Here is an 11,975-nt window from a genome sequence, read left to right as displayed (position 1 = left end):
TCAAAAACATCTATTCTCTTCTTGTCTGCACCCCGTATCGACACCATTTCACTTTCATATAGGTCAATTTAAATACGTTCAGAAAAGACTTCCTACCATTTAAATTTATACTACAGTTCTCTTTTATAGAAGCATTTTTCTTGCTATTGCCAGTCTGCATTTTATATGCTGTCTGCTTCTTTTGTATCCCGCCTGGGAGGCGGCGCGTGGGTCTGCTCCTGTAAACTAAAGGGTACGCCGAATGTAGGAAGCGAGTAGGAGCAGGTGAAGTAAAAATCTCGGCACTGCTTTTAAAGTAAAAGACAATAAATACATGGTTACATAACTTTGGCTATGATGAGCACGTAGGTGCGAAGCCGGATGTATCAAAGCTAACACAGGCAAAATCTGTAGTGGCTCGCCCACTATGAAGATGAAACAATGTTGGTTGGTCGTCTGCTCGGGATCGGATGGGGAGAACCTGGAGCAGCGCTCGTAGAGCTGCACAGCGCCGGCTAGAGGGCGCTGTCGCCGGTGTCGGTGTCGTAGTGCCAACCTAAGAACTTAAAACTACGCCGTGGCATCGCAGCTATCGATACCACAGCTTCCATCATCGTAAGTTATTTTGTTGTCCAAACACCATTCTGCTACAACATTTAAAGTCTGATTCCCTAATATTATTCGTACAGCATCACCTGACACAATTTTTCTACACTGCCATACCCTTGTTTTCCTTTTGTTGATGTTCAAATTGTCACCTATTTTCAATACACTTCCCAAACTATTTGTCTGATCTTCCAGGTCTATTGCCGTCTCTGACCTCTTGACAGAATTACAATGTCACTGGCAGATCTGAAAGTCTTTATTCGTTTTCTCTGTATTTAAGCACGCTTTCCCAATTTGTGTTCGATTCCTTTACTGCTTTCTAAGTGTACAGAATGAACAACCTGGTGGGTAGCCTAAAGCCCTGTCTCACTCCCTTCTCAACTGCTGCTCCGCTTTCATGTCTTTCGACAGAATTTCAGTTAGTGTTTGCCAATCAACTTTGTCAAATGCTTCTTCTGAATCTGCAGACGCTTTAAATCTAGATTTGTCTTACACCAATCTGTCTTCTAAGATAGGTCGTAATGCGAGTACTGCCTCACGTGTTCCTATACAAACTAAGAACTTACAAAATTCAGTATTAACATAATAGTCTGCTGCAAATCCCATGACAAGGGAGTACCTTTCATTTTCCCATAGCACATGGAACTGAATGAAACATAATGCTACGCTCTTGCAGAAAAAACGCAAACATCTACTCTTGACGGTAAGGGATGATACGGAACGCACAGAACAACTCTTGGCAGAAATAAAATTTACGTAAATGTCAGGAGCACGCTGGGTGCTTTTAAATGTCCACATTTTTCCTTTCTTCTCCCAATATAAAACTGATTACAATACCTTCAGAACATTTGGCTAAACAATTTGCTGGCGGCTACAAAGTTGATTACGAAGTTTGCAAAGTATTTACTAAATCAATTTACCAAAGTACGAGCGTCATGGGCGAGAATTCTGGATGCAGAAAAACAAAACAATTTTCCTTGCACAGGGTTCGATGTTTCATTTGAATACAAATTGTCTGCATCAGTTTGGGGGGGCTTCGAAGAGAATTGACGTCCGCGGCGGAGAGAAGAAGTTATTTCAAATACAGGGAATATCGTAGCTGCGGTTTACAGGTAGTACAGTCAACGTAAAATTCATCCAGTGGTTGCATAGCATCTGACGTCGTTGATACCGCGAATACGTAAGTGCTACTGAATCAGTTAATTTCTAGTGAGATGACTCATTTATCACCAACAAAATCCACAATTTTTGTAGGAAGATAATTTTTTATTGTACCTTTTTAATTAGATCTGTAAGCACACAGCGTGGGCGCTACTCAGATCTGACAAATAATACACATGCTAAATTTGCTTTTATCCAGCAACCGCTATGAATGCCGTTTGATGTTCCCATAGATCGGCAAACTCACATGAAAGTGCAGGAACAGATGTCACGTTACGTTGAGTGTTTCAAATCTGTCTTTACATTTACTAAAACTGGGTAGTTATCTTACCACATGCATTCCCTTTTATTCATTCGTACAAAGCCAGTGATTGCATTTTCGTCAGGCTACTGGTTTCTGCATTCCTATTTTTGAAGTATATCTCCATTTAGCGCGGGTATTTTTCACCACTTTTCCCTTTGACTTGCAATATTACATTTTTCTGCAGCAAAACACAACTAAATATTACACTAGCGATTTTTATTTACGTTCCTCTGGCATACAATGTATTAATACAAGTTTAGTACAATGTATTTAGTTGTATATCAGTTACAGTTTTTACGTCTCAAGCGTAATAATTTCATTTTAGTAGAATATAATTTAAAGATATTGCCCTCTGCAGTCCGTTGCAAGACAACGACATAGTTTTTACACTTTGAGCGTTCAATTGTCTTCGTCTCTACGCAGACGAAGACAAACTCTGAGAGATAAATTCTCGTTCATTGTCTCATTGAATTACATACTTTTTCTGGCGAACTCCGCCATACGTAATTAGCCGCAATTAGAAGAGGCATAACCATCTAAATAATGCTTCTGAAAAAGATTTCAAAGTCAAACTTGTTTAATAATGTATATTAATGCATGACTGGGACTCCGAAAATTTACATGCTCAGAAATAAGCAAAAGTAAAGGAAAGTTCATCTTCATTACTTCTCTGTGTGATCCAATCAGGCCAGGATTTTATATTCCCAGCAGTGTCTGCTACGTTGCAATGGAAGCAAAGGATAATTTTTCCCCCAGTTCAATTTCTCTTCGTGCAAATACGGTACACGGTAGAGAATAATTAAAAATTCACGAGAGATCGCAATTTTATTTCTTTCATTAAATTAAAATTATTTAATTAATTTATTTATTTTTCTGTTTCTCCGCCCTTTTTGTGTGAGAATTTAAATGATATTAATATAGAAAAAAGCAATGAAGTGTTTTATATTCGAGTGAAGATGTTTGTACTGTACCTTAATTTTACTGCACATCCTGGATGCTGGCCGGTTTCTGTTCACATTCAGTTTTTACGAAGAAACAGTAACAGACAGTGAGTGACAGTGGATGGTGCTGGGCTCTGTAGTTCACAGGCAATGACAGTGCGTAATATTATTGGATTTCAGATACTTTGCATATTTGTCATAAAAGACAAGGACAGCCGACGAGCTGTAGTTCGTAAAGATGCTAAGCATCACAGCGCGACAGTAAAGAGACGAATGCAATTTTCAACTCAACTCGCCAAACAACTAACAGACGAGGAGATACATCAAAGTGACTCCTATTTCTTGTGACAGTGGAGCAACGTCCAGTGTCGAAAATCTTCCTACAAGTATGAATTTGTAAAATTCTGCACGAATTCTTTGCAAAATAGCCCGAAAGTCTCCAAATTAGTTCATGAAAATAAATAAATATTTAATAAGACATCTGCCTCAATTAATACAGTTTTTTTCACTACATTACGCTGAGGCGACCAAAGTCGTGGGATACCTCCTGATATCGTGTCAGACCTCCTCGTGGCCGGTGTAGCGCGGCAACTCGACCTTGAATGGACTCGACAAGTCGTTGGAAGTCCCCTGCAGAAATACTGAGCCACACTGCCTCTAAAGCCGTCCATATCTGCGAAAGTGTCGCCGGTGCAGAATTTTGTGCACGAACTGACCTCTCGACTACGTCCCACAAAAATGTTCGATGGGATTCATGGCGGGCGATCTGGGTGACCAAATCATTCACGCGAATCGTCCAGAATTTTATTCAAACCAATAGCGAAGAGTTGTGGCCTGGTGACTTGGCACATCGTTGTTTGGGAACATGAAGTCCTTGAATGGCTGCAAAGGGTAAGTAGCCAAGCATAACCATTTACAGTCTATGATGGATTCAGCTGGACTAGAAGACTCAGTCCATTCCATGTAAACACCGCTCACAGCATTGTGGTGCCGTCACCAGATTGCACAGTGCGTTGTTGACGACTGGCTCCATGGGTTCGTGGGGTTACGCCACGCTCGAGCCCTACCATCAGCTCTTATCAGCTGAAATCGGGAATCATCTGACAAGGCCACCCTTTTCCACACGTGTAGGATTGAACCAGTATGGTCACGAGTCCAGGAAAGGCGCTGCAGGCGATGTCATGCTGGTAGCAAAGGCACTCGCGTCTGTCGTTTGCTGCCATAGACCATTAAAGCCAAATGTCGTCGCACTGTCCTAACGCATACGTTCGTTGTACATCCCACAATGATTTCTGAAATTATTTCGCACAGTATTTCTTCTCTGTTAGCACTGACAGCTCTACGCAAACGCTGCTGCTCTCCGTCTTTAAGTGAATGCCGTCTGCCACTGTGTTGTCCTTAGTGAGAGGTAATGCCTGAAATTTGGTATTCTCAATACACTCTTGAATCTGCAGTCTCAAGACACTGGATTCCCTAACGGCTTCCGGAATGGAACGTCCCAATCCTTTAGCTCCAACTACCATCCCGCGTTCGAAGTCTATTAACTCCATTCGTGAGGCCATTATCACGTAAGAAATCTTTCCACATGAATCACCTGAGTACAAATGACAGCTCCGCCAGTACACTGTCCTTTTATACACCGTGTACGTGATACCACTGCCATCTGTATATGTGCTTACGATATGCGATGACTTTTGTCCCCTCAGTGTATAGCTGTATTGGAAGAACAAGTTTGTACCTTCGAGGAGACTGTGCATAGATCGAAAAGGACAGTTGGACAAGTTACTTAAAACAGTATGAACTGTTAGACAAGGACGCGTTGACGGACTGGATGAAAGGGAAGCGTTCAACGTCCCATTGACAACGTCATTATTGGAAATGGAGCGCATTCTCGGACAAGGTACGTATGAGGAAAGCAATCGGCTGTGCCGTTGAAAAGGAAACATCCCCCTATTTGTCTTAAGCCACCGAAATATCACCTGTACCGTACTGTTGTGGGATGTGTTGACGCGACGGCAAGTATCCTTCTAGGGTCGCTGTCGTCCCTTGTTCTCATGGTAGACTGTGCACTGGCAGTGAGCTCTTTGGGAGGGGGAGGGGAGGGGGTAAGGGTTGGAGCTCTGCGGCAGTAGCACGTTATTACCGTGGGCTTCGTTCTGGAACAGGGATACGTGTTGCGGACATAGTGCTAACCCCGAACCCCCCTCCACCCAGCGTTGCCGCTGTTCTGCATCTACATTACTACTCAGCAGTTCACATTTAAATGCTTGTCAGACTATTCTGGGAACCACTTTCAGGCTATTTCGTGACCTGAAACTTCGTTGCAAATTAAAGCTGTCTGCCAGACTGGGACTCTAATCTCGGAACATTGCCTTTCGCATTTAAGTCCTCTGTCGTCGGGCTATCCAAGGACGGCTCACGACTCAACCTCACAGCTCTACTTCTGCCAGTACCTCGTCTTATATCTTCCAAATTTCACAAAAACTTTTTTGCATACCTTATGGCACTAGCCCACCTGGAAGAGAGAGAACGTAACGTAACGTAATGTTTCCAGCAAGTGCCCGCGATATACAAAGGCCTCCGGCTGGAGTCCAGCTCCAGCATACAGTTTTAATGTGCCAGGAGTTTTCAGTCCGCGCACGCTCTGCCGTAGGGTGATAATTCATTCCGGAAGCGTCCCCCCTCCCCCGCTGTGGCTAAGCCAAGTCTCCGCAGTGTCTTTTCTTCCTGGAGGGATAGTCCCACATGTATGCAAGAGAAAGTCAGTGAAGTTTGGAAGGTGAGCGATCAGGTACTAGCGAAGGTGAAGCTGACAGGGCTTGCATACCTCAAACACTGCCAATTATAAATTACAAAATACGTAATTTTCCTGCCACACTAGTTGTGTTAATCATTCTCATTTCACTACGTTCGATGTGGTCTGACACGAGATGATGATTATCCAAAGTGATCGTTATATTCCTCATACAACCACTTATCACAGAGGCTGATATTAATGTCATTCGTAGATTTTTTCGACTGCGAGTACACAACCGTTATCCACATTTCCAGCAAAACAGTCCTTGTGTATTGGGATGGACCACATAGCTCACCTATTACTCATTAGTCACCCTTCCCCCCTCCCCCCTCCTCCCCCGCCCAACGACTCCAGCTGCCCGTATTATAGCAGTTCGTACGGCATATTCGACATTTTAGCAGATTCGTGACACACGAAAATTACGAGCGGACACGCTAAACTGTCACGTAACCTCTCTATACTGGACAGGATCGACAGTTTGTTCTCGACTGATGCACAAACACTCACAACAAAGATCACCTTCGTGCATTGAAAATATGTAATGTAAGAGAGAGATTTGGAATCAAAAAGGATTTGTGGTTTTAATCTCTATAAAATAAAATAAACGAAAAATATTTACACCGTCCCCACAGCTGTATCGTCGCAGTCTGCAGTTTAATGACGACACGGAACAAAGGTGGATCTAGATATTTTTCGTCTCTACAAACAATTGCCAGAGGTGGACGTAGCGGTATGTGACAGGAATGATCGTGGTACAGATTGAGTTAAAACGCTACAACTCCACATCTGCTGTCTGATGCTTACCGGATGCGCCAATTTGTTTTAATCTTTTTATTTTTTATCCTTTTTATTTTCATTTTATTTGCATTAAATTCGGGCCGCCTTCTTCCCCTTCAGTCATGCCTTCCGCTCACAGTGATAGTCTTCTTGGGCTGTCTGGTCGACCTGGAAACAAACTGTCGTCTCTGTAAAATTTTCTCTAGTAACTAAAACTGAGGCCCTCTTCCTTTAATACAAGGCTGATTTACGGTAATTAGAAAACACGCACTGCATTCGGATGCGATAGTGACGCCCAGTTCAATTGCGTGGGAACGCGAGGACACGCGTAATTGTCGACATGGTTCTCGTCGATCACGTGCGACCACCACAGGGGAGGCTCGCCGTATGTTGCACAAAGCAAGTTGGAACCCGCGCGTACCATCCGAGAACAAGTAATGGCCATTCTGTACCGTCCCACACCATTGGTCGCAGACTAACAGCTGCCAGAGTAAGGAATTACCGTCCCATGCGTGGCCTGACATTGACGCCACACCACGAACGGCGACGTCTGGAGTGCTGCCGTGTTCTGGAAGCACGGGTTGGTGACGAATTGCGTTGCATTGTGTTCAGTGATGAATCGCGTTTTTGCACTGCTCCAGGTGACCGTCGCTGGTGAATGTGGCACCGACCTGGCGAGAGGCGCCATTTTTTCAATGTTTCGAAGAGGCACTACAGTGCTGTTTCTGGCATCGTGTTGTGGGCAGCCATTGGCTATTACTACTTCAGATCACAGTCGACAGTGATTGAAGGAACTCTGACAGCATAATGGTATGTCACGGACATCGTATCCTCTAGTGTGTTGTTTCTCATGCGAGAGTATTGTGATGACATTTTTCAACACGACAAGGCTCCTCCACACACGTACGGCACGTGTCTCTGTGAACTGTGTGCATGATGGCTAGGCGCAAATTGAGACGAGTATAGCACGTGTGACGTGACACGATTTTGCCGAGCGGCGCGCGCGTTCGACACGTGTCGCGTGGTCCTGCGCATATTGAGACGCGTATGTGACGAGTGTGCCCTAGTCGGTGTGACACGCGCGTGCCAGACTCCGAATACCGGCCTACTGCTTGTCAGACTGACGATGTGTGTGTCGCGAGTAAGAGAGATGTTATTGTTAGACTTGAGTTCCGAATCAGATTCGGATACTAGCGCTGAAGAAGAAGTGTTGCTTTATTCATTAATAAATAAAAAATTCAAATCCACAAATAAATATACTTTGTATGAAAGAAAAACATGTGGACAATTTCAAACTACGACCAAGATGAGTGACACTGATTTCACGAATTACTTCAGAATGACCAGAAAGCAGTTTTCTGAAGTACATGGGATAGTAAAGCACGCTATTGATTCAAGTGGGTGTAATGCACAGGAGCCGATTGCTACTGAACAAAAACTGGCAGTATTTTTGAGGTAAGTGATGAACGCTGACATTAATTTTTTATCTAAGGAATTATAAAATGCTGCACCCTTGTGTCTAGGCATTTTATTTTCAGCTCCCTTACACAGAATCGATGGGTGTTATATGAGTTTGACTCCTACGTGTGTTTGTGTGTGTGTGTGTGTGTGTGTGTGTGTGTGTGTGTGTGTGAGCGCGGAGGAGGGAGGGCATCATAGCGCCGAAACTAACGGATTGATTTTAATGGTGTTTTTTGTTTGAAATCTGGTTTAATCGGGCGTTATCTTAGCTATGCTTACGCTCAGCCGTCTTTTAACCGGCCACACAAACTAAAAATATTTGCTATCAGTAGGCTCTCTAGTTATACTATGCCTAAAGCATATGATCTACATCAAGGTACATAGTACCAGAACTCAAACAGTCTAAATAAAAGTCGTCGAGAGCATACGTTTATCTTTCACGGTTGAAATGCAATGGCCATTTTTGTATTAGGAAGGTGCCTCGCACAATATTATATAACACAAAAATGTCGAGTCTGACTGTTGTAAAAGGTAAACATATGCTTTTGTATACTATTTAGTAGTCTTTTTGAGGTCTACAAATCAGTACTGAATCAAGTTCTGTTGCTCTTATGGTTTAGTCGGCGTACTGCAAAAGAGCGCATTGATTGGAGAATTTTTTCGGACTTGCACTTTCCTCGCAACTGCTTACTCACTGTGATATCTAAATTAACAAACTATGTACTAGAACTTAGCCATAGAATATATCTACGGATTAGAATAAGAAAAATGTAAACCTAATAAGTGGTTCTTAACTATTGAAGCATTAAAAATCCTTTTGTTTTTCTTTGCAATTCTGCCAAAGCAGATTCGCCGAGGGCACCAGGAAATAACTTAATTTTGTCAACGAATTGCAGCACCCCGTACACTTTTCACGCAACTTACTGCAATACAAGCTAGGTCTTAAGCGAATTTCACCTTGACAAAAAAAACCGTTCTGCTAGCTGGAGTGGGTTTTTAAAATTTTTTTACCAAATTTCTCTTGTTAGTGTTTTATTGCAATAATACATGTTCATAAACAAAGAATGTTAATTTATAATTAATGAAATCTGGATCGGTGCAGCGAAAATTACCCAGAAAAGAAAACGAAAAATACACTAAATGCTGATACAAAAAAGAATTAAAGTCTTAAGCAAACATAATTGTGATGGTCCCATTAGATTTCTTGAAAACGGTGAACAAAATCGGTGATATTAGACAAACCGGATTCAGTTGTGTCGACCTTCAAATCTTCCATCTGCTGCTGTTCTGAATTGTGAGACCCTGTCTGTTGGTCTGAATCAGTCGATGTATATGGCGATGAAGAGTGAGAAAAAGGTGCTGTACTGTATGGCGCTGAATTATTTGAAGAAGATGACATCGAAGGTGTCTGGCTCCTTACGTTCATTATTTCTTCTTCTCCAAGTGACACAGCCTGGAAAGGTTGACCTCTGATTCTGTGTTGGTAACTTTGAGGCATGTTTTTAGTCAGCTGATACACAGAGATAAAAAAATTGTAAAGAGGGTCATCTTTGATACAGTGTGACTCCAACGCTCTTCTTTCTTCTGCTCTTTGTCTTGCTCTGTCCTCACGCTGTTGCAGTGATTGTTTTAGCAGAATTACAACGCCTTCCTGTTTTCTTTTCCTTGATTGATTTCTTTGAATAACTGGAGTTGAAGTAGCGGTGTGATGTGCTATGCACTCCGTTCCTATGCTCCTACTAGATACTTCGTTGCTGTCGTTGTTATTAATATCTTGACTTTGCTCATTCGCCTCATTGTCGAGTGAGGTGTTATCTTCTAATTCCTCGGTTTCCAGTGTATCACTTCTTGCTGATGTTTTAGTTGTAGCTTGCGAGCTCTGATCACTATCATCACCTAGACTACTATCACGTGGACCAGCTGTCATAAAAGGTTCAAGAAATGACATCTGGTTTTGATATCTCCACGGCTTGCTATTCTCAGCAGCAGCTCCGCTTTTCATATATTTCACCTGTCGTCGTCGTGCACCTCGATAGCTGCCTCTCAGCTTCAGCCACGAATTTTTTGTCTCTTCCCCTGCAATAATTAACAACGTATAACTAATAAGGCATTAATGTTGTCCCATATAGATAGACAAACTAAAGATAAGCAGTATTAACTTATAGTGTTTGGATAAAGACATATTTTCAATCTACTTTTATCGTTCCACATTAACATTATACTTTCGTTTTGTTTAAGATATTTAGCCTCCGGTGACAACTACAAAAGTATTGTGTATAACTATCTCTTGGGAGATCGAACTGTATCTAATATTGTAAAAGAAGTAGCTATCGCTGTATGGAAAGAAATGCAACCAAAGTATTTAGCAGAACCTACAACACAGACATGGAAATCAGTCGCTTCACGGTTTGAACATAGATGGCAATTCCCACACTGCGTTGGTGCAGTCGGTGGAAAACATGTTCTTATTAAAAAACCTGGCAAAAGCGGATCATTGTACTTTAATTGTAAACATACATACTCCATCGTTTTGATGGCGACGGTTGACGCAGATTACAAATTTATCACCGTTGATGTTGGCGCAATGGGACGATTCAGCGATGGACATGTATTTGCTAGCAGTGTGTTGGCCAAGAAAATGAGAAAAAACACGTTATTACTTCCCATTCCTGAACTAATACCTACAATTTCTGATCCAATGGCGTATGTGTTTGTGGGAGATGAAGCTTTCCCATTGTCGGAAAACATTATGAGACCATATCCCAAGAGACAGGTTACCGACAATTACGAACATCAGGTCTTCAATGCCAGACTTTCTCGAGCACGACGAACTGTGGGATGTGCTTTCGGTATACTATCATCACGTTTCCGTGTGTTCAGGAAACCATTTGAAACCAAAGTCGACACAGTGAAAGATGTTGTAAAAGCAGCCTGCGTTCTGCACAACTATTTACGATCTTCGGTAGTAGTTGCAGATGATTTAAATAACATCGAACCGTTGCCAGCAACTCAGTTACTTCGTGTGCAAGGGAACAGGAAGAGGACTTCATCAACTGCCTTCAAAGTGAGGAAAAATTTCACTCAATATTTCAACACTTGCGGAGCAGTTCCATGGCAACATCAGTCAGTTCTGCTTGGTAATTACTGACAATATAGCAACTTCCAATTATTGTACCATTATTGTGCTCCACAGGTTACGTGCTCAAACGAAGTACACAGTGATATGTATTAACTAAAAAATTGTGAAATAAATATTGCAGTACTTACCGTCTTTCAAATTCAAATCCTTTGCTATATCACTCCAAATCCGGTTCTTGAGTTTGACCTTCATGTAGTCTGCGTGTTTTGTGTCATACAGCTCTCTGTGTTCCCTCACTGCCTCTATTAATTTTTCTTCTGCCATGGTGAGAAGTAAACTATTCATCCACTGCACAACGTCCACTGCACAACGCCCGCTGCACAGCAGAATAGCCTGTGTACTGCCAGTAGCCGTGAATAATAAACGCGACAAGAATGCAGAGGCTAGCCAGGTGTGCCTTGTGGAAGAGTTCACGTCGTTCGAAAAACATTGTCATGATTGTTGCCTGTCGTTGTCTGAAATACTTTTCAATAAATTAAATATATCAAATCGCCGCACATTTTCAAAGATACTCATCCTTTCGGAATAATACAGACCACTAATTCATTTGTGTATCCTGTTACATAATTAGCTTATTAATGCTGATACTGTATATGCTACCACTGAGATGTTTTTCTCGTCATGACGAGCCAAGTAAAACATTGTCATTCGTGAAGGTTTCTCGACTGTTTCTAGCTTGCAGTGGAAATGTGATGTTCACATGCAAGTAGTACAGTGTGTCGTTATTACATTATTACACCCATATCGAAGCCTTCTATACTTCAGATCTTGGACGCTTTTTACCAGGAGCACAAAGGGGTCACACCTGTG

General features: G+C 42.2%; 1 protein-coding gene across 1 annotated transcript; it reads right to left on the bottom strand.

Moving 5' to 3' along the window:
- Nucleotides 1–2,174: 2,174 nt before the first annotated feature.
- On the bottom strand, nucleotides 2,175–11,429 carry LOC126484703 (uncharacterized). Its single transcript, XM_050108298.1, has 3 exons — nucleotides 11,294–11,429; nucleotides 9,774–10,102; nucleotides 2,175–2,228 (listed from the first exon to the last, which is right to left on the bottom strand). Exons 1-3 carry the CDS (start codon nucleotides 11,427–11,429, stop codon nucleotides 2,175–2,177), a joined length of 519 nt encoding a protein of 172 aa, XP_049964255.1.
- Nucleotides 11,430–11,975: the final 546 nt, after the last annotated feature.

The sequence above is a fragment of the Schistocerca serialis genome, chromosome 6 (genome assembly GCF_023864345.2).
Source record: "Schistocerca serialis cubense isolate TAMUIC-IGC-003099 chromosome 6, iqSchSeri2.2, whole genome shotgun sequence".
NCBI lineage: Eukaryota > Metazoa > Arthropoda > Insecta > Orthoptera > Acrididae > Schistocerca > Schistocerca serialis.
This window is presented reverse-complemented; position numbering and strand designations above follow the sequence as displayed.

Coding starts and splice junctions, on each gene's coding strand:
- LOC126484703 (XM_050108298.1), bottom strand. CDS start 11,429: ATGGCAGAAGAAAAATTAATAGAGGCAGTGAGGGAACACAGAGAGCTG. Junction 10,103..11,293: donor GGATTTGAATTTGAAAGACG/GTAAGTACTGCA, acceptor TAATTATTGCAG/GGGAAGAGACAAAAAATTCG. Junction 2,229..9,773: donor ATAACAACGACAGCAACGAA/GTATCTAGTAGG, acceptor GTTTTGCTGCAG/AAAAATGTAATATTGCAAGT.